The following is a 24,327-nucleotide window of genomic DNA, read 5'->3' on the forward strand; positions in this document are numbered from 1 at the left end:
TTGACCTGCCTGTTCTCCAATTGGAAAACCAAAAGAAATGGAACCAATTGTATTATAAATGTTGTAAGTCATCAGCCAAATAAGTACACTTAAAACTTTTCCCCATCTGCTCTGCATACTTGAATTGTGCCTCATCTGTTTACAAGCCCAGAGCTCTCCACACATCCGAATGATATGACGTGGAGCTGAAATTGTTGCCACTGTTGACCCACTATCATGGGTTCATATTACAAACCAATAAACTCCACACACTCACACACATTGTGGGAACTCGGATCCCTAGAGCTACCCACTGTGCATTTGTGCCCCTTTGTGACCTTTTCATTATCACAGAATGCAAGTCTGCAAATCTCACGTCCTGTAAAATAAGGCCTTCTACCATTAAGAGATGTCTGGTCCCCGACTGGCCCTAAATCTTCATTCTGTATACTACTATGTAATAAATTGCACTCTTTTACTATACTTTGCTTTAACAGTTGAATGTTATTTTGTCATAAATTTAGAAAATGAAGTCCATTACTGCAGCAGAGGCAGTCCGAAAAATGAATCCATCCTTAAGGATAACGGCTCACCAGGACAGACTCGGACCCGAGACAAGTGATGTGTATGGATACCAATTCTTTTCCAAGCTGGATGTTGTATTCACTGCTCTGGACAGCGTGGAAGCCAGTGAGTGACATTTTCTAATGACCATCACTGCTTCATTTTGGTTACATTTGCTCATTATCTGTACAATTTGAAGTCATTAGATAGCAAGCGGTAAACACGAAGGGTTAAAAACTCCCACCCTGAAAGCCAAAAGTAAACCAAATAGAATAACAGTATGGGGGCTTCTGGAACGAGGGGTCTCATTTGATTAAGATGGGATATGCCAGCTTTCAGAAACCTATTACAACTGTGTGCATTCTCAGTCTTTCTATAGTTTTGGATATAAGCAAGCAGCCCGTGCTCTCTCATTTTCTCAATAAGACAGCGACTTGAGTTGAATGTTTTTTCATCTGAAGTCTCTCATTTTGTACGTCAGCATCAAGGTTATTATAGTTAACGAAAACTAAAATGAAAACTGAAACTATTATTAAAAAAAACATTTTCGTAAACTGAAATAAAATAATTAACAGAACCAAAATGAAAAACTAAACTGAAACGAAACTATTAACGTAGCTGGAAAGACTAACTGTAATAAAATAATAATATACTAAAATAAGTTTAGTCCGTGGTGGGCTGGCACCCTGCCCAGGGTTTGTTTCCTGCCTTGCGCCCTGTGTTAGCTGGGATTGGCTCCAGCAGACCCCCGTGGCCCTGTAGTTAGGATATAACAGGTTGGATAATGGATGGATGGAATAAGTTTAGTTTTCCTTTTTGAATGAATATTCTTGCTGTTAGTTTTTAACCCTGATAACTTTTAACTCTAAAACTGAAAGTCATCCACCACCAGCCGCCCGCACATATTCATTATGGGTTTACTGTTCTTATAATGGGCTATTCAAGTCTTACTGTCCCTAACATTCACACTACATGCTTGATTTTCTTTATTTCCGTCAATACAGCTAGTTGGGGTCTGCACATGGATTCAAGCCTAAGAGCCTTGTTCTTCTTAAGCCCCTGTGATTTTCATGATCACACCTGTCAGCACACAGTAGATTCTGTTTTCTGATTTTTGATCTTTTCAGGCCTGCGGGTAGCAAAATTCTGTCTATAAATTGCTTGTGCCTGAGATGGAATCAGAGATCAATATGGCCGGTAGAAAATAACAAAGCCCAGTGTTTGAGATTTTTGAATGCAATATTGAAGGCATTCATTATAAGCACATTGTCGTTGGAACAGGATATGTGGTGTGCTGTAGACATTTAGAGTAAAAAACCCTCACACCTTAAAATTCACCAAAATTTCATTACAAATTGGCCCATTCTGGGCAATAAAAGGAAAAGGAAAAAGTGCCAACAGGCAACGCACATTTGTTTAGCACAAATGACATAGAAAATATTTTAAAAATTATAAAATTGTGTAAGATTGTTCAGACTCAGTGCCTGATTTTGATTATGATTGTTTTTAATCAGACAAAAACAAAACCAAATAGTTAACTGTGTCGTGTAGTGTAGTAAACTTCCACTAACATTAAACTCATATTATATCCAAACCCGTTAAGTGTACACTTCTGTCTCATTGTGACACAAAAACGAAACTCCATAGTAGCTCTTTAACTGTACCATAATTACTAAAACTAAAACTGAAACTAATATATATACAGTAATCCCTCACTTATCGCGGGAGATAGGTTCCAAGGCCGACCGCGATAACTGAATTTCCGCGAAGTAGGGACACCATATTTATTTAATTATTTAACGTGTATTTGGACGTTTTTAAACCCTCCCTGTATTGTTTACAACCCACCATTTACTCTATTAAAAACAGGAACAACTGCTAAGCAATATGACATCAGTAGATAAGTTTACACTTACTGTATAGCGAAGTACACGTAGCAGCTTGTAGGCGGTCATGACGTCGTTGACCTTGTTGCAAAGATTCCTAAAGCAGATTCCATCCAAACTACTGCCTTATCACGTCCACTTGCAACTCGTTTTGCACCCTGGTTAAAGGACACTGCGGCCGTCGATCTTATATGCTTTTCCTCCTTTTTAAATAAAAAGAATCGATGTCCTGCAGCGGTGTAGCTGTTCCCTTCCTTCAACATATCCAAAACGTTTACCTTTTCTGCAATCATTTGCATCTTCTGTTGGTGCCTGGACACGGCCCCTGAAGCATTAGCACGTTAATGATGAATGAGTGAGATGAGACTTCCTGGTTAATGCAACACTCCGTCGCTGAGCCAATCAGCAGCACACAGGAACTTAACTGCGTGCTCTGATTGGGTAGCTTCTCAGCCATCCGCCAATAGCATCTCTTGTATGAAATCAACTGGGCAAACCAACTGAGGAAGCAAGTAAAAAGACCCATTGTCCGCAGAAACCCGCGAAGCAGCGAAAAATCCGCGTTATGAATTTAGATATGCTTACATATAAAATCCGGGAAGTCGTGAATCCGCGAAAAGTGAACCGCGAGGGATTACTGTATATAAATAAAATAGAAATGTCTTTGTAAAATAAAAACTAAATTAAAACTAAAAATACACAATGAAGGAAAACTAAAACTAAACTGAATTTCCAAGTAAGGTCAGAAAAAATATAGAAATAAAAACTAATCTAAAAAGGCAAAACTATAATAACCTTGGTCAGCATTCCATACTGGAGCACCGCTGTGCGTTTAATGGACCTCGATTTGTCTGTCGACATTTTGGTCTGTTTTGTCTCCTGTCTGGAAAACTGGAGGCACATTTGCAACGTTCTAGTCCTCAGGTGCTTCTCCTTTGCTCAAATTAGCCTAATAAGCATTTTAAACATGACATCTTTCATTTCTTTTAATACAATTGGTAAAGTCCCATCAGGCCCTGGGGCTTTATTAGTTTTCAACATGCCAAGAGCTCAAAGCACATCTGACTCTTCCATTTTACAATCTATAAAGTTTTGATAACATACTGTGGAATAAGCAGTCCCATTTATTCAAACCCAGCTGGTAACCAAAATCACTGGCTTGGTGTGATTGCCTCCACACCTGACCTCGGGCATCTCCTGTAGGGAGGGTGAACAATCAACGCAGTCTTGTAGTGACACTGTGATGGTCCAGGTTGGCTTCACGTCCTTTGTTATCATGAACCTGGAACTGTCAGTAGTCATAGGCTGTGGAAGAGCTGAGCAAATGATGATGCACACAGTCTAGAGGTGGCGCAAAGTGTTCAAGACTTTAAAATACAGCAAAACAAATTGTCAGTCAGTCATTTTCTAACCAGCTTTGTCTTGAATAGGGTCACAGGGGGTGCTGTGCTAGAGCCTAACCCAGCCAGCGTAGGGTGCAAAGTAGGAACAAATCCTGGGCAGGGTGCCAGTCCACCGCAGAAAACAAATAGTCAATCAAGTTCACAAAACCCAAAGTGCAACAGTGCAGTGATCAAAGTTAAATAAATAAATACGTAAACATTCCAAAACATCACAGTGTTGGTGAAGGTTAAAAAGTCACTAATGAACAGTAAATGAGCCGTTAAAATGGGGTAAAATCATGGCAGGAAAACTCACGAGCCCTGGTGCTTCCTTCTAAACACTGACGTCTTCTCTGCTTACCCCGGTTTGGTATCCTGCATCCAGAGGAGACATCCTCCGAACAGGCACAGCCAACCTTTAAAATCCAGGCTTGGGTCACTGCTGCCGTCACGGGCTCCCACCCGGGTACTGCACTGAGCCATTTTGGCAGTCAGTAAGAACAAAATCAATAAATAAAAATAAACGGAGCGCTGCAGTGCACTTGACTTTCTGATCTCGCTAACTTATTGGCGCCTCTGCGTAGACAGAGCAGCAGCAACAAGCACCTGTTGGCCTCACATGCGCCCCCTTCAGGGTGACACGGTACTGTGTGACTCACTCACCTTGTGCCTTCTCACTGCGGTTTTGTGTCCGATCAGCAAGACTAAATATGTCACACACATTCATTAAAGACATTAGAAAATCAGGGTGTATAATAAACGTGTCTGCAAACGTTACATTGGCGACATAAAGAAACAGCAACAGGCTCGCGGCAACTGCATCCAACAGCACAGTCTGAGGTGAGGTGAGGCTCGTTCGTGCCGCACCTTGCGTTTCTCCCCTGTATTTGAACAGGAAATGTGCCAGTTCAGCTATTTTGACTATAAAAATGATCAAAACTATTGGAATCATACAGAAAATAATTTTATAGCACAGACCAGTTGACAAATGTATTTTATGTTATCATTATTAGTTTGTTTTTTACTTTTCATGATGACGCCTCCCCTGACCGCACGTCCCTAAACTGTAGTTACCTGTTCTTATTACACTTGCTGAACAAACAGGTCTGAGCCTAATGTTACTCGATTGTGTTTACCGCCTATGTAAGTTGCTTTGGATAAAAGCGTCTGCCAAGCAAATTCATGTAAGTAAGTTTATTAATTTGACTTTCAAAAAGTCCAGCATTTTAAAGCTGTTTTCACCTCTTCTTCTTCTTTTTTTTTTTTTTTTTTTTTTAAGGAGTATACGTAGATGGGTGTTGTGTCGAACACCAGAAGCCACTGTTGGAATCCGGTACCCTGGGCACCAAAGGCCACACACAAGTCATCTTACCCTTCCTGACGAGGTCTTATGGGCAAGTGCAAGACTCGCAGGAGAACGCATTCCCTTTGTGCACACTGAAGAACTTCCCCTTCTCGATTGAACACACTCTGCAGGTAAAGTCGACCTTGTGTGGTGTGTGCTTTGGACTGGTCAAATGATTCGCTGAATGTTTCTGATCAAAATGTCTGCGCTGAGACCGGGAGACAAAACGCTGAAATGTTGTTATATGAGCAATATGTCTAACAGTTGAATAGGTTAGGTTAGGGATAGCTTCAGGTTGTCAAGGTAAGTGGAGCCCACTGATTTCATTCATTAATGGCAGTGATGCACTTTGTAAGTTTTTATTCTTAACTAGCTGTGCAAGCCCATGTTGTAAAAAGACTGGGGTCCTAGAAACAGGTCTTGTTCAGAAAGAGGATGCCACTTGAGACGGCCTTCCCCTCGCCCAAACACTAACCTTAAGGTCAATAAAATAGGTCCCTGATGTTACAGTAAGTCACTATTTTAGCCCTAAAATGATAACAGAAATGTGAAACCTACTTATATACCTAATCTTAATTATTGTGATATACTGTACATGTAAAGAATTATTATTATTGTTAAAACATGGTTTCACTTTGTCATTATGGGTTATTAAGTGTAAACTGATGGGCAGAATGGCAAATAATACATACATTCTGCAATAAAGTGTGCAGGAAGGGAAGGGGTCTGAATACGCTCAGACTCCCTTGGTGCAGCTTTAAAGTTTTACAGATTTTATACAGCAACTTAGACATACATTGTAGATACCCCAGAGGACGGTTGGATGTCCCACCCAGGACGGAGCCCGGCCGGAATGCCATAATGGAAGGTTAGACTAAATGGGGGAAATACCCGGCTGGGACGCCTGATGATCTCTGTTCTGGATGGCATGCCCAAAAAAATACAAGGACTTGCAGTAGAGGACAGCAGGCAGCAGTTCATCTCCCACTTCGATAGGTGGCAGTGTCCCACATATACAGTCGACACCCACAGGGCTGCATGGGAGTTGGAGTCGGGAGCAGCAGCGCTGTAGGGGTCCCTGGCGGACAATAGAGGGCGCTGCTGGGGGAGGCTTTCTTATGACCCAGACTGGGATGCCATACAAGAAGGATGGGCTAAATGGGGGCAATACCTGGCCGGGACATCTGATGATCTCTGTTTTGGATGGGATGCCTAAAAAACACAAGGACTTACAGTAGAGGACAGCAGTTCATCCCCCACTTTGATAGGTGGCAGTGTGCCGCATATACAGTCCTGGCTGGGACACCTGCAGGGCTGTATGGGAGTTGCAGCGCTGTAGCGGATCCTGGCGGCGCTGGGGGAGACTTTCTTATGACCCGGAAAGACTTCCAACTGGCCATGTCAGCCACTGCAAGTACCCCTGGGCCCACAATAATAGAGACAGCGCTGTCTTGTCCAGGTGAGTTGGAGCTGGGAGGAAGGACGGCAACACTCAACTGGAAGAAGGCAGAGCGGTGGAGTGAGGAGAGGTGATTTAAGGAGAGTGTTTGTGTATACGAGGTATTCTGTAATAAAACACCCATTTATTTGAACCCGGGTGTGTTCGTGTTGGGGTTTGGGGCTCTCTGGCGCCCCCTTGCCTTCCCAACATAATCATGCAATATTTGTATAAATAATCCCTCATATCTCATTACCACATACAAATTCATTGTAATATTTCTAATTGAATGTTTCTTTTTCCTTTGGCATGCAATTACTTGTAAAAATATCAATATATACTGTATATATATATTTTTTGTTGGCTTCTTATAATGCTTGCAGTGAAAGGAACCATATAATGTGAACACTGATGAATCTGAGAGAATCCGTCACCTCTGCTAGTGCTCTAAAATCATTTCCAAGCCCCCCCCCAGCTGGCCTGCCCCGTGTGCTGCCGTGTGGCGTCAGGGTCCCAGACCTCTAAGAGTTCCCATGCCTGTTAGAATGCAGGGCCTCTGCAGGAAATGAAGTCCAGCTGCCGTCCATCTGTTGCCCTGTATGAAACATGTCCTCCCTGAGAACGGAGAGGAATCCCTTCCAGACTGAAGATATGTGCTAACGTGGCCGTCCTGGTTTGTGTTGCGCAACTTGATCTTGTCGGGCGCTTCTGCTCCACACGGCATAGACTTAGCCATTCTTTACATACGTGTGTACGTCTGTCCTGAAGGTGGGGATGAAAGATGACCTTGTTATGACTGAATGCATGACCACTACAGTGGGTATGGCTGCACGACGCTCCTCATGTAATAGCACCGCTGTTAACTGTGTCGTTTAACTCTTTGAGGGCTGAATATTTGTTCCAAAAAATGCAGTTTTCTGAAAAGCGCACAAAGCAACAGTGTCACATGTAAATCAACACAAAATGTCTGTTGCTGTGTGCTGTGGCCGCCAGTTTGCTGTCTCTCGTGGCTCGAGCCACTCACAGGCAGCATGATGGCTGGCAGGGATGAGTGGCAGGCTGGTTGCCATGCTGTCTTAGCATGGCGGGAGGCTTTGGTGGCAGTGCAATGCAATCTGGTGTTTACCTCTTGTCATTGTAAGTGACGGTTCACAGGGGCGAACATTGCCATAGGTGCATCAGCTACATGAATGTGTTCAGCACCACCGATCAGCTGACGCGGGTACCTCACTTTTGGTTTTGATCTTGATCTCCAGATCACTTGCATCAAAAATCGGAGTCCAACAATTCAGTGATAATACACAAAATGTCATCCACTGAGCAGTTTCGCTTCGATCTCTCGCCAGATGACGATACCATTTTTGCCTTTGTTTGCGCTTCACTACTCACCTGGGCACAGGGAATCTCAGTCATACCAACCAAGCTAACTGTCCCTCTAGCAGAGAGAGTCAAACTAAAGAGTAATGGTGGGTTTTGTCATCGTTTACAGTTGATTACCACCCTCAACCCCTCCTTTTGACAAAAGTCAACATTCGCCCTCAAAGAGTTAAATAGATCAATCCTGGCATTAATAATCATAATTTAGATATTAAAAATGTGTGTTTTGCTTCAGTTATGCCTCTGGTCGCCTCTTTGCAGGTCACCGTGTGTTCACCTCACACAGTCATCATCACCGCGACTCGACTGCAGATACTGTGGGTTTGCAGATGTTAACAGTCGTTCCCCACTTTTCTCGATTGCCTGCCAACTCCCACTGGTGGCACATCACGATTTACTCATCTGTCGACGTAGATGTTGTATGACAAGCGTGGTGCGCCTCTGCTTCTCTTTCTGTTGTTGTCAGGAGGCCCGTAAAGAACAGACAGGTTAATAAGCTCAGTTGCTGGCTTCCTGAGGCAGTGCCCACCGAATCTGAGTTGCTGGTATCCACTTTAGTTTAAATATAGTCATTTATTACTAATGCAACAAGACTCTAGAAAGGGCAGCTTTGGGTCTTCATAACACTTCTAGATCATCGGTGAAGTGTGTATTCATCTCTTTAGTGTGACGCACTAACAAAACGTCACCTTGGAGTGGTCTGAGATGGCTTAGCGGAGACGCATTTCTCTTTATATCACATATTTAGCATAAGACCTGCAAATCCTTCATATTTACACATCATTTTAAAGATGCAGTACATACAGTAGATCTATATGTCAATGTATGTATGTGTGTGTATGTATGATTGTTCCAGCATCACTTCCGAACGGCTGGAGCCATTTTCATGAAACTTGGTACACACGCTTCTCATTGGTTGACTTAAAATACTGTAGGGTGAAATCAGCCGTAACCCACCCCCTTCTGGGCGGGGGGTGATCTTGTGGTCTTGTATGCATGTGATCATCCAGTTGACACTCGGAACAACCACCAGAGGGCGAACTGGAGGTGACTGCCAGCATTCTGTATGTCTGAGCGCCACCACCGCACGCCTGCCTGTTGCTTTTGAAATTAAATAGAGTTGGCTGGTATCCACTTTAGTTTAAGTATAGTCATTTATTACTAATACAACAAGACACTAGAAAGGGCAGCTTTAGGTCTTCATAACACTTCTAGATCATCGGTGAAGTGTGTATTCATCTCTTTAGTGTGACGCACTAACAAAACGGCACCTTGGAGTGGTCTGAGGTGGCTTAGCGGAGACGCATTTCTCTTTATATCACATATTTAGCGTAAGACCTGCAAATCCTTCATATTTACACGTCATTTTAAAGACGCAGTTCATAGATCTATATATATAAAAGCCAGTGTGTGTGCGTGTGTGCGTGTGTGCGTGTGTGCGTGTGTGTGTGTGTGTGTGTGTGTGTGTATGTGTGTATGTTCCAGCATCACTTCCGAACGGCTGGAGCCATTCTCATGAAACTTGGTACACACGCTTCTCATTGGCTGACTGAAAATACGGTAGGATGAAATCAACCCTAATTCACCCCCTTCTGGGTAGGGTGGGGGGGGGGGTGATCTTGCGGTCTTGTAGGCATGTGATCATCCAGTTGACACTCCGAACGACCACCAGAGGGCAAACTGGAAGTGACTGCCAGCATTCTGTATGTCTGAGCGCCACCACCTCACGCCCACCTGTTGCTTTTGAAATTAAATAGAGTTGGCCGGTTATGAGCGCCAACTGGATGATAACATACTTACAAGACCGCAAGACATGCACATTAGTGAGTCTTCGTTGTTTGTTAATTTATTTTTATTTTTAAAGTTGTGTTTTTTTTTAAATTATATTTTTCCCAAACAATTAAAAAAAAACTTTATTTTCCTCCCGGGCAACACTGGGTATTTCAGCTAGTGACAAACATAACGGTCAGCCGGCCAGTCTCCTAACATCTGTTCATTTTTCTCTGGGTTCTTCGTTCTCTGCCACTATTGCAAAGGCGTGCAGGGTAGCCCGTCCATCCATTCATCCATTTTTAGAACTTCCGTGATGCAATTTAGGGTTGCAGGGCAAGGAGCCCATCCCAGGAGCACTGAGTGCAAGGCTGGAATTGACGCTGGCATAAATTGGCCAAGCGTGAGTAAGTGCAGATGTGTGTGTGTGTGTGTGTGTGTGTGTGTGTGAGCATCTAACCGCTTTTCAAGCAATGTCATGTGTCATAGAAGGCACAGGGTGACTGGCATCCTGGCTCCAGTGACTGGTTCCTTACCCAGCCAGGAAGCCATAATAAAGAAATGATATGGACAGCTGGGCATCCCAATCAGGCGGGTTAGTGGTACCGTTCCTGGACCAGGAGACCATCATGAGGAGAGGACAGAGGGCGACTGCCTCCCACAGCTTCATGTTCCCCCAGTACACCAGGTGGCAGCGTCCCTCTTGTATGACTACCATTTGCAAGGCTGCATGGGAGTTGTAGTTTTGTTGGGCAACCCTGTTGGGGTTCTCGGGTGCCACTAGAAGGAGCTGCTGGCTGATCCACTGGACCCGGAAGTGGGTCACATTCTCCCTCTCAACAAGAGAGACACATGTCTCCCTCTCAACATGGGCTCGGAAAAGAAATAGGAAGGAAATATCTTCATATTGAAGCGGTCCGGTGCCGCTAAGATTCACACCATCAAGAAGACGGTGATTTATTAATTTTTATAGCGGAGATCCCAGGGACGCTCCCAGCCTTGGCCCGACCCGCACACACTTACAAACAGGGACAAAAAATGCACACTGGAATGAAACAACAATTAAAGAATATAATGAAATTAAATGAAATAAATGAAAACAATACCACCCCTGTACCCCTATGACGATATTACATTAAACACATAAACACAAACAACCCCCCACAGCAAAGTACGTGGAAAATAGCACTGGATGTAACGAAATGATGAAGATAATAAGTCGAGAGATCTGTACGTTGAAAGGGAATGAAAAGCCAGTCCTACCGGTAGTCCCTGAAAATGGTGACGTCGGGTGGATGGTTCAGGAGCGCTCCTTTTCTTGCTGGAAGGCCATGAATCCACTATCAGTCCTCAGCACACAGGTAGACCGAAGACGATCCAGACCCCAACAACGAAACAATCCAGGACACAACGACTAAGTACGGTTAATCAACCCCAAAAGTCCCTGCACCCCGGACAGAAGACCAATCAGAGCCTCTGCAGGGACTGCTGGGAAATGCAGTTTTAACTTATAGTAGCACTGCTACAATATGAAGAAAAAGATAACCCTATACAGTGTAATAAAGAAACACGATTAGACAGTGGTCCGAACAGATGGGTCAGCATTTGTGTTTTCAGCGCCCATTACAATCTGAAAGACAGCAAGAAGAACAAGCGCCCTGATGGCTGAAGGCCACTACAGCATTAGGAGGCCCAAGAGGGAGAGACGCCAGGTCAGGAGAGGTAGTGGATTTGGAAAATGTTGCTCTGGATCCTACACAAGGCTGTATTAGATATTATTATTATTTTTTTTTTAATTAACGGCTCCAAACATTTTGTTTGGCACTGTTTTGCTCCTCTATCTACTTCCTCTCCACTCCCTGGAAGGCCTTCTATTTTTCTCTCTTTTATTATCTTTTCTCATCAAGCTGTGGTTGGTGTCTTGTCATATTTTTGGCAACGACTGGAGTGAAGATCAGTTTATTCCAAGAGGCCTAAGAAGTAAATGGAATATTTTTTTTCTTTTCAGTTTCCTTGTTTCCTTCATAACAGACGTTTCTCATTTTCATTTCAGATAGTCTTCAGTTTGACCCTCAGATTTATACGGTTTTGAGAAAGTATAGTTTTTAATAATTGGCCATTTTGCCGGTTTATTACTGAGTAGTCCTGCTCTTCATTCTCATCAGATATACAGGAGCAGATCACGAGGAGTACAGAATTTGAACAGGGGAAGCACTAAGTGAGGATGGGACTCCATTCATGTCTTGTTGCAGGACCTTCAGCAAGTACTCTGTCCCTGTCACCTTTTTTCACATTTTATTATGTTGGAGCCTTGGGCTAAATTATCCATCCATCCATTATCCTAACTCCAGGGTCACGGGGGTCTGTGGGCTAAATTATTTACATTTATTTCTTTCTTAAATCAAGAAACAGTCAATACCCCAGAATGACAAAGTAGAAACTGGATTATAGAGATTTTGGCAAATTTTTTAAAAATAAAGAACTCTGCTATCCCCCTAACATCAATATGCAAACCCCATGGTGGGCTGAGTGGCCTGTTCTCATCTAGATTGTTCCAATTATCCTGCTTTGTACATATTACTGTGTGTCACATTCGATTATGGCATCGTCTAACCGCTTTTCAAGAAATGTCACAGAAGGCACGGGTTGACTGGCACCCTGATTGCAGTGGTTGGTTCCTTACCCAGCAAGGAAGCCATGATAAAGGATTGATATGGACGGCTGGGCATCCCAATCAGGTGACTTAATGGTACCGTTCCCAGACAGTAGGCCATCGTGAAGGAAGACCAGAGGGCAACTGCCTCCCACGGCTTTGTGTTCCTCCCTCAGTACAGCAGGTGGCAGCGTCCCTCTTGTATGACTGCCTCTTGAACACCTGCAGGGCTGCATGGGAGTTGTAGTTTTGCTGGGCAACCCTGTTGAGGTACTCAAGTGCCACTAGGAGGAGCTGCTGGCGGCAGGCTGCCCTGCTACAGAGAGCTTCCACTGGACCTGGAAGTGCTTCCAGGTGGCAATCCTCCGGCACTGGATCTACTCCAGGGTTCGTGTTGAAAAGCAGCCGCTCTGCCGCATCCAGCAGTCAACAGATAGATAGATATGAAAGACACGATATAAAAGATACATAGATAGGAAAGGCACAATAATAAATGCTATGAAGATTAAACAAACAAAGTTAGAAGTTTGGGGCACCTTGTGGCCAACCCCACATAATTGAAAAGGCTCAAAAAAAAAACATGTAAATGTATAAATCTGAGTCTTCCTCGGACTATTGTCCTGGATTGACTGTCCAAGATGGTGGTTCTTCCTGCTTTCAAGGCATTGTGGGAGGAAGAGGCGGAAAGGTGTCAGTATGAGGTGGAAGTGACATTAGAGGCGGAAAGGTGTCAGTCTTCCTTTCTGAAGAGGGTGGAGAAGAGAAAATGTTATTATACAGCGCCATCTCCTGTCTCGGCGGAGAATTACCATCACCCAAGCCTTTATACTGTAAAGATAGATAGATAGGAAAGGCACTATAATAGACAGATTTGTCACAAAAGTGAAATTGAACTTTTTACAGAAGCTCAGTAAATAAATACACAATTATAACAAACAACAACAACCTCCTCAAATACTCACCAGAATTACTTGACTAAAGATAAAAAGAGACAGTTACAGTGAGGCATTGTGAAAGCGTATCGCCCCAGACACGTTATTTGGCAAACTTAATGCTGACAGTCCTCAGGGTCGGTGTGTCACAGAGGGGATGTGCAGCATTGCTCACAATGGTTTTGTCTTCACTGTCTCCTCCACTCCTACCTCCAGGGGGTTCAGGGTGTGTCCTGTAACTGAGCCTACCTTTAAATTAACTTGTTCATTCGGGGGGGGGGCTTGGGGGGGTTCTTAAAGTAATGTTACCGGCCCACCACACCACAATGGCCATCACAGATTTGCAGAAGATGTCGAGGATGTCACAACCCAAATTAAAGAATCACAGTCTCCTATGAACAAAAATCTGCTCTGCCCTTTCTTCGATCGTTTCCCTGTGCTCTGAGACCAGTTCAACCTGTCATTGGCGTGGACCTCCAAGTACTTGTAGCAGTGCACCACCACTGCATCCACTCCCTGAACAGCGACGGGACAAAGAGGCTCTTTGGTAGGGAAAGGTCAACAAGCAGTTCTTTAGTTTAGCTAATGTTGGTAGCTGACCATTCCCTTTGCATCAAAAAGCAATAATAGACTTGGAGCTGGCCATACATGGAGAGTGCGCCAGTGACCGAGTGGGCTCCGCAGATGCTGTCTTCAATTAAATGTTATGTTTTGTTTGTTTTGTTCTGGTGTGTGTGTCCGTGCATGTGCATGTATTAATCGGTCTATTTATTTATTTAAAGAGCTTTTATAAAATTACCCCTTGGGGACAAATACCTTTCTATCTGTCTGTCTATCTATTATATAGCACCTTTCATATCTATCTATCTATCTATCTATCTATCTATCTATCTATCTATCTATCTATCTATCTATCTATCTTATAGTGTCTATCATATAGCGCCTTTCATATCTCTCAGCCTATTTATTTTATAATGCCTTTTCATATCTGTCTGTCTGTCTATTATATAGCACCTTTCATATCTATCTATCTATCTATCTATCTATCTATCTATCTATCTATCTATCTATCATATAGTGCCTTTTCATATCTATTTGTCTGTCTGTCTGTCAGTCACTCAGTGCTCCAAGTTTTTGCTCCAGCTCTTGTTACCACCTATTGGCAGAAGTTGATTGATAATGTAAATAACAGGATGGATATTAAGTAAGGACCTCTTTATTATTTTTTTTGTGACGTACCCCTTACATTTATTTCAGTAGACCCGAGTTAGCTTCACATCTCAAGTTTTGTCGCCATTTACTGTCAGGTCTACTTTACAGATAATCATTCTGGGCTTCCAGCTATTTTTTAAGTCCAGTTGTAAACTGATCACCATAAAGATGTACTGACTGTTGGGGGTTTTTAGGGGGGGTTACTTGGATGGTTTGCCCAGTGTAGCCAAATCATCTCCACACAGGATTGCTAAACTAATGGAAGGTCAATGGTGGGGAGGATGAGGGGATGGAGCGGTCATCTCCTAGATGGCCACTGGAGGGCCTCTTGTGTGGTAAGTGGCAGGCACATTGGTGTCAGCTGTCATGGCTAGAAATGACTTGAGAGTAGTTGGGAGCTGCAGGGACACCTGGGGCTGCTAGGGGGTGTCCTAAAGGAAAGTTAGGTGTACGTTTTCTCTTCCGTTAGTAGGATTCTTGAAATTGATTATGGACCTGTTATGCTGTTGTGGCAATATAACCTCCTTTTTTTATGCTTATATACTTAAAAGATGACCTTCATTTATGTTTTTCAGTGGGCCAGAGACATCTTTGAACAGCTCTTCAAAACATCGGCAGAAAACGTCAGTCGATACTTTCAGTAAGTTTACCATTTCAAGCCCCTGATTTCTCCTTGTTCCTTGTAAAGAATACTTTGATGGTAAAGCTCCCAGTGTTTAGCTTTTTTATGATTTGGTGGATTCCATTGCTGGCAGTGAAGATCAGTGTAGCTCTAGGCACGTTTGAGTCGCTGCTCCTTTGGAATTTCTTATTAGTAATGGCCTCTGTTCCGCAGTAATTCAGGATTTACATGTTTTCATCACATGACATCCCTGGGTTAGTGTAAGATGCACCGATATTGGCACATGTGGTTTTCGCACAATTTGACTTGAGGTGTTTCTGCTGCACCCACAGGTGCGTAATAACAAACACAACAACCACTACATTTGTTTCTACAGCTTGTTTTCATACAGATGAAATCATCTTTACAAGATGAAGAAAGAAAAAAGAAAAAAATTAAAAATAAAATTAGGCAATACTAATTAACAAAGTATAAAGTAAAGTCCGATGGCCAGAGAAGACAGAAAAAACAAAAACTCCAGACGGCTGGAGAAAAAAGAAAAAAAAATCTGCAGGGGTTTTGAGACCATGAGACCACCCAGCCCCCAGTGGGCATTCTACCTACCATAAATGATGTCAATCAGTTATCAGGGTTTTCAGGTTTCACATGGAAGAATTAAATGATGATGGTCATGTGGACCTCTGGTCTTCAATCCATCAATGGAGGGACTGCATGGAGCTTTGATCAGGTGGAGGTGGCGCAGATCACCAGGACAGAAAACCGGAAAAAAAACATCTGAGAAAGTAAGGCTTAGTATGGATTGAAGAGATCTGTAAAAAAGAAAGATAATTAAATAATGCATATACAGAATATCAAGGTTACACTAAAATGAAGCTCTGAGAAATTCATATTAACTCTTTCAGGGCTGATGTTGACTTTTGTCAAAAGGAGGAGTTGACGATGGTAATCAACTGTAAACTGTGACAAAACCCACCGTTACATTTTATTTGGACTCTCGTTGCTAGAAGGAAAGTTAGATTCAGTGGTTTGACTGAGATTCCCTGCACTCTCATGAGTAGCAAGGCGCACACAACGGCAAAAATGGCACTGACATCTGGCGAGAGATCAAAGTGAATGTGTAAAGCAAAATACTCCATGGACGATGTTGTCGCCTATTATCTCTGAAACGGGACTATGACTTGTCGGACTCAAGTTTCTGATACAAGTGATCGAAGGTTCCAGCTTCAGCTGATTGGTCCCCAGCTAGTCATGGTACTGACAATGTTCGCCAGGGAGGATTGCCACTTAACAATGATAAGAGGTAGAAACCAGATTGTAATGCACTGCAACCGTGTCCCAGCCACGCAAAGAGAGCCTGGCAGCAAGCAAACCGCACATTCTTGACAAACTGACAGCCACAGCATGCAGCAACGGACGTTTTATGTTCACTTCTGAGTGAATCCATTGCTTTTTGGAAAAAATATTCAGCCCTCAAAGAGTTAAAATAACAAGTTTTTAGCAGTTTTTTTAAAGTGCTCCACTGTTATGCCTGGAGAATTTCTATCGGTCAGCTATTCCAGATTTTAGGTTCATAACAGCAGAAGGCCGCCTCACCACTTTTTTTAAGTTTAGCTCTTGGAAATCTAAGCAGACACTCATTTGAAGATCTAAGGTTATGATATGGAGTGTAAGGTGAAAGACATTCTGAAATACAGGAATGGAGCAGATTATTTAAGGCTTTGTAAACCATAAGCAGAATTTTAAAGTCAATTCTAAATGGCACAGGTAACCAGTGTAGTGACGCTAAGACTGGTGTGATGCAATTGGATTTTCTTTTCCTAGTTAAGATTCCGGCAGCTGCATTCTGCACTCGTTGTAATCGATTGATGTCTTTTTTGGGTGGTCCTGAGAGGAGTGCATCACAGTAATCTAGTCAACTAAAAACAAAAGCATCAAGTCATTTTTCAGCATCTTGCAAAGTAATAAGGGGTCTGAAAACTCATACCATCTCCATTGACAGACATCGCCAGTAGGACATTAAACATGACACTGTCAAAGAATGCCAACTCTTTATTGAAAACTCTGTCAATGTTGTAAAATGCAATCATCATTGTCAAAATCTGTTCTGATGACTAAGAGTAAAATAAAATGCCTACATCTCCTGTGAGATTGTAGAATAAATGGCAGAAATACGCACCCGATCAACTCAACACGATGCCACTCACTGGACTGATTCTCTAGGCTTGCAGACATACGATGTCTAGTGACACATTCGAGAACTTCACCTACTCCTGTGCTATTGACAGATTCCATGACATTTTGGGTCCACCCCCCATATATAGGCTGAGGGTGGTCCTTAAGCTGTGACATTATTTAAGTGTAAAGGTACCAATTTTTTTAGCTATGTCTATATGTCATTAGTATTCTATCTATCTATCTATCTATCTATCTATCTATCTATCTATCTATCTATCTATCTATCTATCTATCTATCTATCTATCTATCTATCTATCTATCTATCTATCTATCTATCTATCTATCTATCTATCTATCATACATGACTAAAAGTTGCACTATAGCAAGTCCCCTAAAACCCAAATTCTAATTTGTTAGAGAGGTCATTCAGTGTAACCATTTGAAAAAAATGTCAAAAGCTCAGCCAAATCATTTCTGTTTTGTCTCATTGAGATACAAATGTTTTCTGTCCTTGAGCGCTGCACAAAATTTAGTTTTATGTAAACTTCCATTTCCTGCTGGATTAATAGGTATCTATAACGAGTCTCTCTTTCATTCATTTCAGGCGTACAATTAGAGGTGCAGGTTGTAATTGTTTTCATAAACTTAATAAATCTCACAAAGATTAAACACAGCAAGTCCCCCAACCAGCACAAAATTAAAAAAGGAGAAGAAATGAAACACATTGAAGAAATGACAGCAGTGCAGCCTGATCTGAGGGATTAGCCCACATTATCCTGCAGACGCTTCCAGATAACTTTATTGGGCAGGAGTCCCACAAGATGACAAAATTTATTACATTTTCCTGGTGCTGTCTGTTTGCCCTAAGAAATGCTTTATAAAGGCGGCCTATTCTGCTTTTGCCTTCTTTGACCAAATATGGCTTTAAAAATTTAACACAACCTTTTATTGGGATTGTGCAAATAGTTTTCTGCTTTATTTGGAATTGAATTGTTCTTCTGGACTTTATGTGTTATATGTATAATTAGATTTACATTTTACCCAACTTTCCAGTGAAAGAAAAGATTGTAACTTTGCTATGCTTCTAAAATTAAACACGGCAGTCTAAGTACCATGTTGTATATGAGTTTTAACACTGAAATCACAATCCAGGCAAACCCCTTGGTTCCTACTTTCAGATTTAGTCTGGGTTGCAAAATTACCAAGCCTAGACTTCACTTTCTCCCTCATTGTCTGATTCCTATGAGACAGACAGATGAAAATGAAGATAGATCAGTCAAACCTTCTTAATCCAGTTAGGGGTCTTGAGGACAATCCGCCACAAAACAGCTGGGCAGGCTACTCACTTGGCACTTGAGGGTCAGAAAAAAGAAACTGCACATCTTTAGGTTGTGGGAAGAAAGCTGAAATAACCACAAGAAAATCCACACGAAGCTAGAAAAGGCACAATATAATAGACAGGAAAATGCAATATAGAATAGATGGATAGATAATAGTAATTTTAGTATAGTTGGCAGGATAGATAGAACAAACAACTTTATTTATATAACACACTTCATACATGAAATGCAGCTCAAAGTGCTTTACAGGATAAATAAGAAATCAACCACGAGATATAAAACTGAAGAATCATAAAACGCAAAGAATAAATGGAACAAAAGGTGAAATAAAATAAAAATAAAGAAAAAGATTCATTTAAAATTTGGAAAGTTAAACATAGGTCTTTAATAATCTTTCAAAGGTAGTAAGTGACTCAACTTCTCTAATTTCATCTGGTAGGTTTTGGGGCATAATAGCCGAGTGCTGACTCTCCACTATATTTTCCTATATAAAGAATCTTAGAATTACCAGATCTCAGTGTTCTCATGGGAGCGTAAAAAGTCAGGAGTTCAATAATGCATGATGGTGTTAGGCCATCAAGTGCTTTACGACTGTGTTAAAGAAATTTAAAATCTCTTCTACAAGACACTGGCAGCCAATGAAGGTTGTACAAAAGTAGTGTAACCTGATCTGTTTTGTTTTTTTTTTTGTTCTTGTCATTGTCCTGGCTGCTACATTTTGAAAAATCTGTGGTTTATTAATGGTCTTTTTAGGCAAGCCAGCAAAAAGGGAGTTACAGTAATCAAGACAATTTGTAATAAAAGCATAACATCAGCTTTCCAGTGAAAGAAAAGATTTTAACTTTGCTATGCTTCTAAAATTAAAAACGGCAGTCTAAGTACCATGTTGTATATGAGTTTTAAGACTTAAATCACAATCCAGGCAAACCCCTTGGTTCCTACTTTCAGATTTAGTCTGGGTTGCAAAATTACCAAGCCTAGACTTCACTTTCTCCCTCATTGTCTGATTCCTATGAGATAGACAGATGAAAATGAAGATAGATAGATAGATAGATAGATAGATAGATAGATAGATAGATAGATAGATAGATAGATAGATAGATAGATAGATAGATAGATAGATAGATAGATAGATAGATAGATAGATAGATATTAATTTGTATTATAGTAGGCAGGATTAGATAGATAGATAGACTAAATAAATAATAATGAGATCAGTAGACAGACATGATGGCCAGTATATAACAGATGGATAGATCAATAGGTAGCTAGATGGCTATAGAAGATATTCTATAACAGACAGATGTGAAAAGCAAAATCAACTGCTCAAAAAAGTTAAGGCCAGAGTGTGTAGGCAGTTCCTGGATGACAAAGGCATTGATGCCATTGACTGGAATTGTGTGTCTCCCAGCTCTCCTCATGTAACGGCCCATCTTCTGGCATCTCCTCAGTGCTCTTGAGAGTGTACTGGGAGGCACAGCAAAGCCTCTTGTGACAGCACGTATGGGTGGGCTATCCTGTAGGAGCTGGACTGCCTGTGTAACCTGAATTGGCTGTAGGTACTGCCTCATGCTACCAAGTAGTGACAAGGACACTGGCAAAACACAAAACTAGAGAGGAACCAGTCAGGAAGGGTAAGAGGAGAGCAACTGTCTGTGGCCACCATTCCCTTTTTGGGGGTTGTCTTGCTGTTGGCCTCTCCAGATCACCTGGAAGTTGATTCACAGTCACGTCTGCTTCCTAAATGGACAGGTTGATGTCCCTGAAGCGTCATTGACTTGGTGTTAGACTGCGATGATTAAGTTTCCCTTTAATTTGTTTTAGTAGTGTATAATAAATGGATCAAACGACAGATGTGAAAGCATTAGATAGATAGATAGATAGATAGATAGATAGATAGATAGATAGATAGATAGATAGATAGATAGATAGATAGATAGATAGATAGATAGATAGATAGATAGATAGATAGATAGATAGATAGATAGATAGATAGATAGATTAGTATAGTAGGCAGGATCAAATAGATAGATAGATAGATAGATAGATAGATAGATAGATAGATAGATAGATAGATAGATAGATAGATTTTAGTATAGTAGGCAGGATCAAATAGATAGATAGATAGATAGATAGATAGATAGATAGATAGATAGATAGATAGATAGATAGATAGATATGAAAGGCACTATATTAGATAGATAGATATGAAAGGCACTATATAACTATATAATAGATAGATAGATAGGAAAGGCACTATATGGGATAGATAGATAGATATGAAAGGCACTATATTAGATAGATAGATAGATATGAAAGGCACTATATTAGATAGATAGATAGATAGATAGATAGATAGATAGATAGATAGATAGATAGATAGATAGATAGATAGATAGATAGATAGATAGATAGATAGATATGAAAGGCACTATATTAGATAGATAGATAGATAGATAGATATGAAAGGCACTATATAACTATAAGATAGATAGATAGATAGATAGATAGATAGATAGATAGATAGATAGATAGATGAACATGAATGACACTACATAATAGACAGATAGATTGGAATGGCAGGGCACTAAATTGCTGACAGACAGACAGGCAGACACAGACTGTGTTAATCCTGAAGGAAGTTGCAGTGTTGTAGTAGCAGACATAAAAAGCTCAAATATATGTACAAATAACAAGAAATATCATATTCTACTGTAACAATGTGCATATAAGCATAACAAGAATGACCAATAGGTAAAGGAACATTGCTTAGGTATTTACAAAGTGTAAAGTGATTAAAACTGCACATATTTATTAGTTACGAATTCACAGTACAGATTGTCATTCATTGGCACGTAGCGTCTTTGTCTGTTAAGATGTCTGCCACACCAGCTCAGTACCATTCAGCACACATGTAACAGACCACCTCAGCAGAAGGGTGATTCATTACAGAGCCCGATGGCCGAGGGTAGAAACAACCCCAACACAGTTGTCTCAGGCTGTTACTGAAGGTGGTCCTCCATTTAGCCAAGACCTCATTCAGGAGGACAGTCATTGTGCAGAACAGTAAGCAGGTCCCTGAGTGACCAGCTTGTCCCCCCCCCCACGTCCTCCAGTAAGTCCAGCCAGACTCCTACAACCGAACCAGTTTATTTAGTTTGTTGGCATCATCTACACCAGTGCCAGTTCACTGGGCACTATAGACGCCAAGCGACCTCCACCGTCTTATGGCACAGTTTGTACTCCATTCAAACTACACACACACACACACACACTGACCAGACTGGGATTTGAACCCTGGACTCATGAACTGTGAGATAGCTGACAGCCCCCCAATTCATTTTATGCCCAGTAAATCTTTCATTGCTGCTCTTTCCACTTTACTGAGAGACAGACGGCAGCTCTCGGTTTACCTGCTGCATATCCTGCCTGCGAACATGCAGATGGTCGATGTCAGCCTACCAGGTTTCAACAGCTTGAAATTGAAGTCCGTGCAGACCTGAGGAAGACCGCAGACAACAAAGAAAGATTCAATTTGTTGCAGATGAAGGAGATTTTTTTTTCTTTGGGCCCAGTAAGGCTGGATGGTTGAAGATCAGTCATATGTTACTAACCAGATGACAGGCAAATCTGGCCTGCTTCCTGTTTAGGCCCCGAGTGTAAACATCTGAAACTCATTTCATTTTACTTTCCCTGCACTGTTTAAAGAAAAGTCTTTCTGTTTATAAAGTGTTTGTTCAAAAAGTCCAAGCTGGCTCAACACCCAGCGTGAGCTTTGGAGACAGAATTCCAACGTTTTGAGCTTGTTACTGAAAGTAAAGCTTCACTAATTCAAGCACTTTCAGGTATTAAAAGAAAAAACAAATGTCGCTTATCTTATATTTTGGAAATGCCAGCTGTCTTTGATTTGTCCCATGAGCGACCCTTTTTGTTATTTTAAAATCTAAACCTCCATCCATTTCAGGATCCCAGGCAGCCAAAGCCCATCCTAGCAGCATCGGGCACAGCTCTGGACGGAGTGGCCATCTGTTGCTGGGCAAACATCACACACACACACACACACACACACACACACACACACACACACACACAATTACTCATCCTGAGCCAGTTTGGAATTGATAAATAACCTCGGAGACTTATAAAGGAGAAACTGAACATCTAGAGAACAAAACCTGAAAACTCCAAATCGAAAGGGACTGTTCTGGGAAATCTTTATGGCAGCAGTGCTAACTGCTCCACCACCATGCTAGCCTACATTGCCAGGCCTCGGCGTCAATTCATCACGGGTCAGAAGAAGAAACGTAGCCTGTAATGTGTCAGACACACCTATCTTTTGTGAAACTCAGAGCAAATACTGAAATCAAAGTCTGATTAACAAGAACTAAAGGCTCTGTCACATTGCAGGAATTTTCCAGGGATTTTCAGCCATAGACTACATTTGTGTAATCTTAGGGCTCATTTATACTTCACGCTCAGAACGTGTACGTGCCCGCATCATGGCCACCACGCGTTCTGAGCATTCATTTGATGCGTCCGCTGAACAGGTCCTCAGAAATTAACGCGACGCGTGCGCGAGTTGCAGTACCAGCAAAAAGTCAGGGGGCGCAGTGTGCTAAAAGTTGGAATGTGACGTCAGAGTCTCTGTTTACTATCTACATGTGACAGAAAGCCGCTTTGCGGATCCTACGGGATCGATGTGCGCACTTCGATATTTGATAAATGGTTCGATGTGGTGAAGCAAAATGCTGACATACAGATGTATTCATGGTGCTTTTATATTCAAGTGTCGCATATTCCCGATCGCAATGACACGATACGTTTTAAAATTCTCACTGACAGCAGCAAATCGCCAGCAATAGATCGTCACTCCACGCACATTAAATGTATGATATTCCAACTCTCTGCACATTTAGAATCCTTCGATTTATACTTGATATCACTTTCATGATGAAAAGCATTAAAGTATGTATATTACATTTTACAGATAAATCGGTAATTTCGTTTAAATAGTGAATGCTGTTAATAATTACACACATGGGGGTGACACAGTGGCGGAGCGTTAGCGCTGCTATCTTGCAGGGAGTCACGTCGCTGATATTCCCTGCCTGGAGTTTACATGTTTTCCTGCTGGGTTTCCTCAGTGTGCTTCAGTTTTCTTCCAAAGATATGCAGATTTGGGGATTTGGTGCCACTAAAATGACGCGAGTGTATGTGTGTGCTTGTATTCACCTTGCGATGAGCCGAGGCATCGTCCAGGGATTGTTTCTCACTCGTGCCCAATGCTTGCTGGAATGGAAACATCCTAATATTTAAACAATAAATATCCTTTTCAAAGATATTGCGGTAAGGTATCATCGGAATTTAATGGGTGTTCTAGGCAATTCACAACACAGCGAAGCCGAACATGTTCTCACCGTGATAATATCTCGCACTGCCACCTGGCGGATTCCTCCAGATTTACGTAAAGTACGCACACAAGTATAAACACTTCAGCACTTGCGTAGCAGGAGCGTCCGCTGCAGCATGCGTCGCGTCGCATGAAGTATAACTCCGGTCTTATGATTCGAAGGCAGACTCATTCCAGCCAGTCTGCAAATTTTCTCAGCATAACATTCGTTCTAACATAATTGAAGTACTTTTTACTTTCT

At 41.7% G+C, this 24,327-nt stretch overlaps 1 protein-coding gene across 3 annotated transcripts in view; it reads left to right on the forward strand.

The window, feature by feature from the left end:
• The window catches only part of LOC114668372 (ubiquitin-like modifier-activating enzyme 1), a 310,112-nt gene that overhangs the window by 39,872 nt on the left and 245,913 nt on the right, over window positions 1-24,327 (forward strand). For all 3 annotated transcript variants that reach the window (XM_028824087.2, XM_028824088.2, XM_028824089.2), the window contains exons 14-16: window positions 504-669; window positions 5,091-5,287; window positions 15,114-15,178. In XM_028824087.2, coding sequence (XP_028679920.2) covers window positions 504-669; window positions 5,091-5,287; window positions 15,114-15,178 — 428 coding nt within the window. The remainder of the gene's footprint in view (window positions 1-503; window positions 670-5,090; window positions 5,288-15,113; window positions 15,179-24,327) is intronic.

Source organism: Erpetoichthys calabaricus, chromosome 18, assembly GCF_900747795.2.
Source record: "Erpetoichthys calabaricus chromosome 18, fErpCal1.3, whole genome shotgun sequence".
Lineage (NCBI taxonomy): Eukaryota > Metazoa > Chordata > Cladistia > Polypteriformes > Polypteridae > Erpetoichthys > Erpetoichthys calabaricus.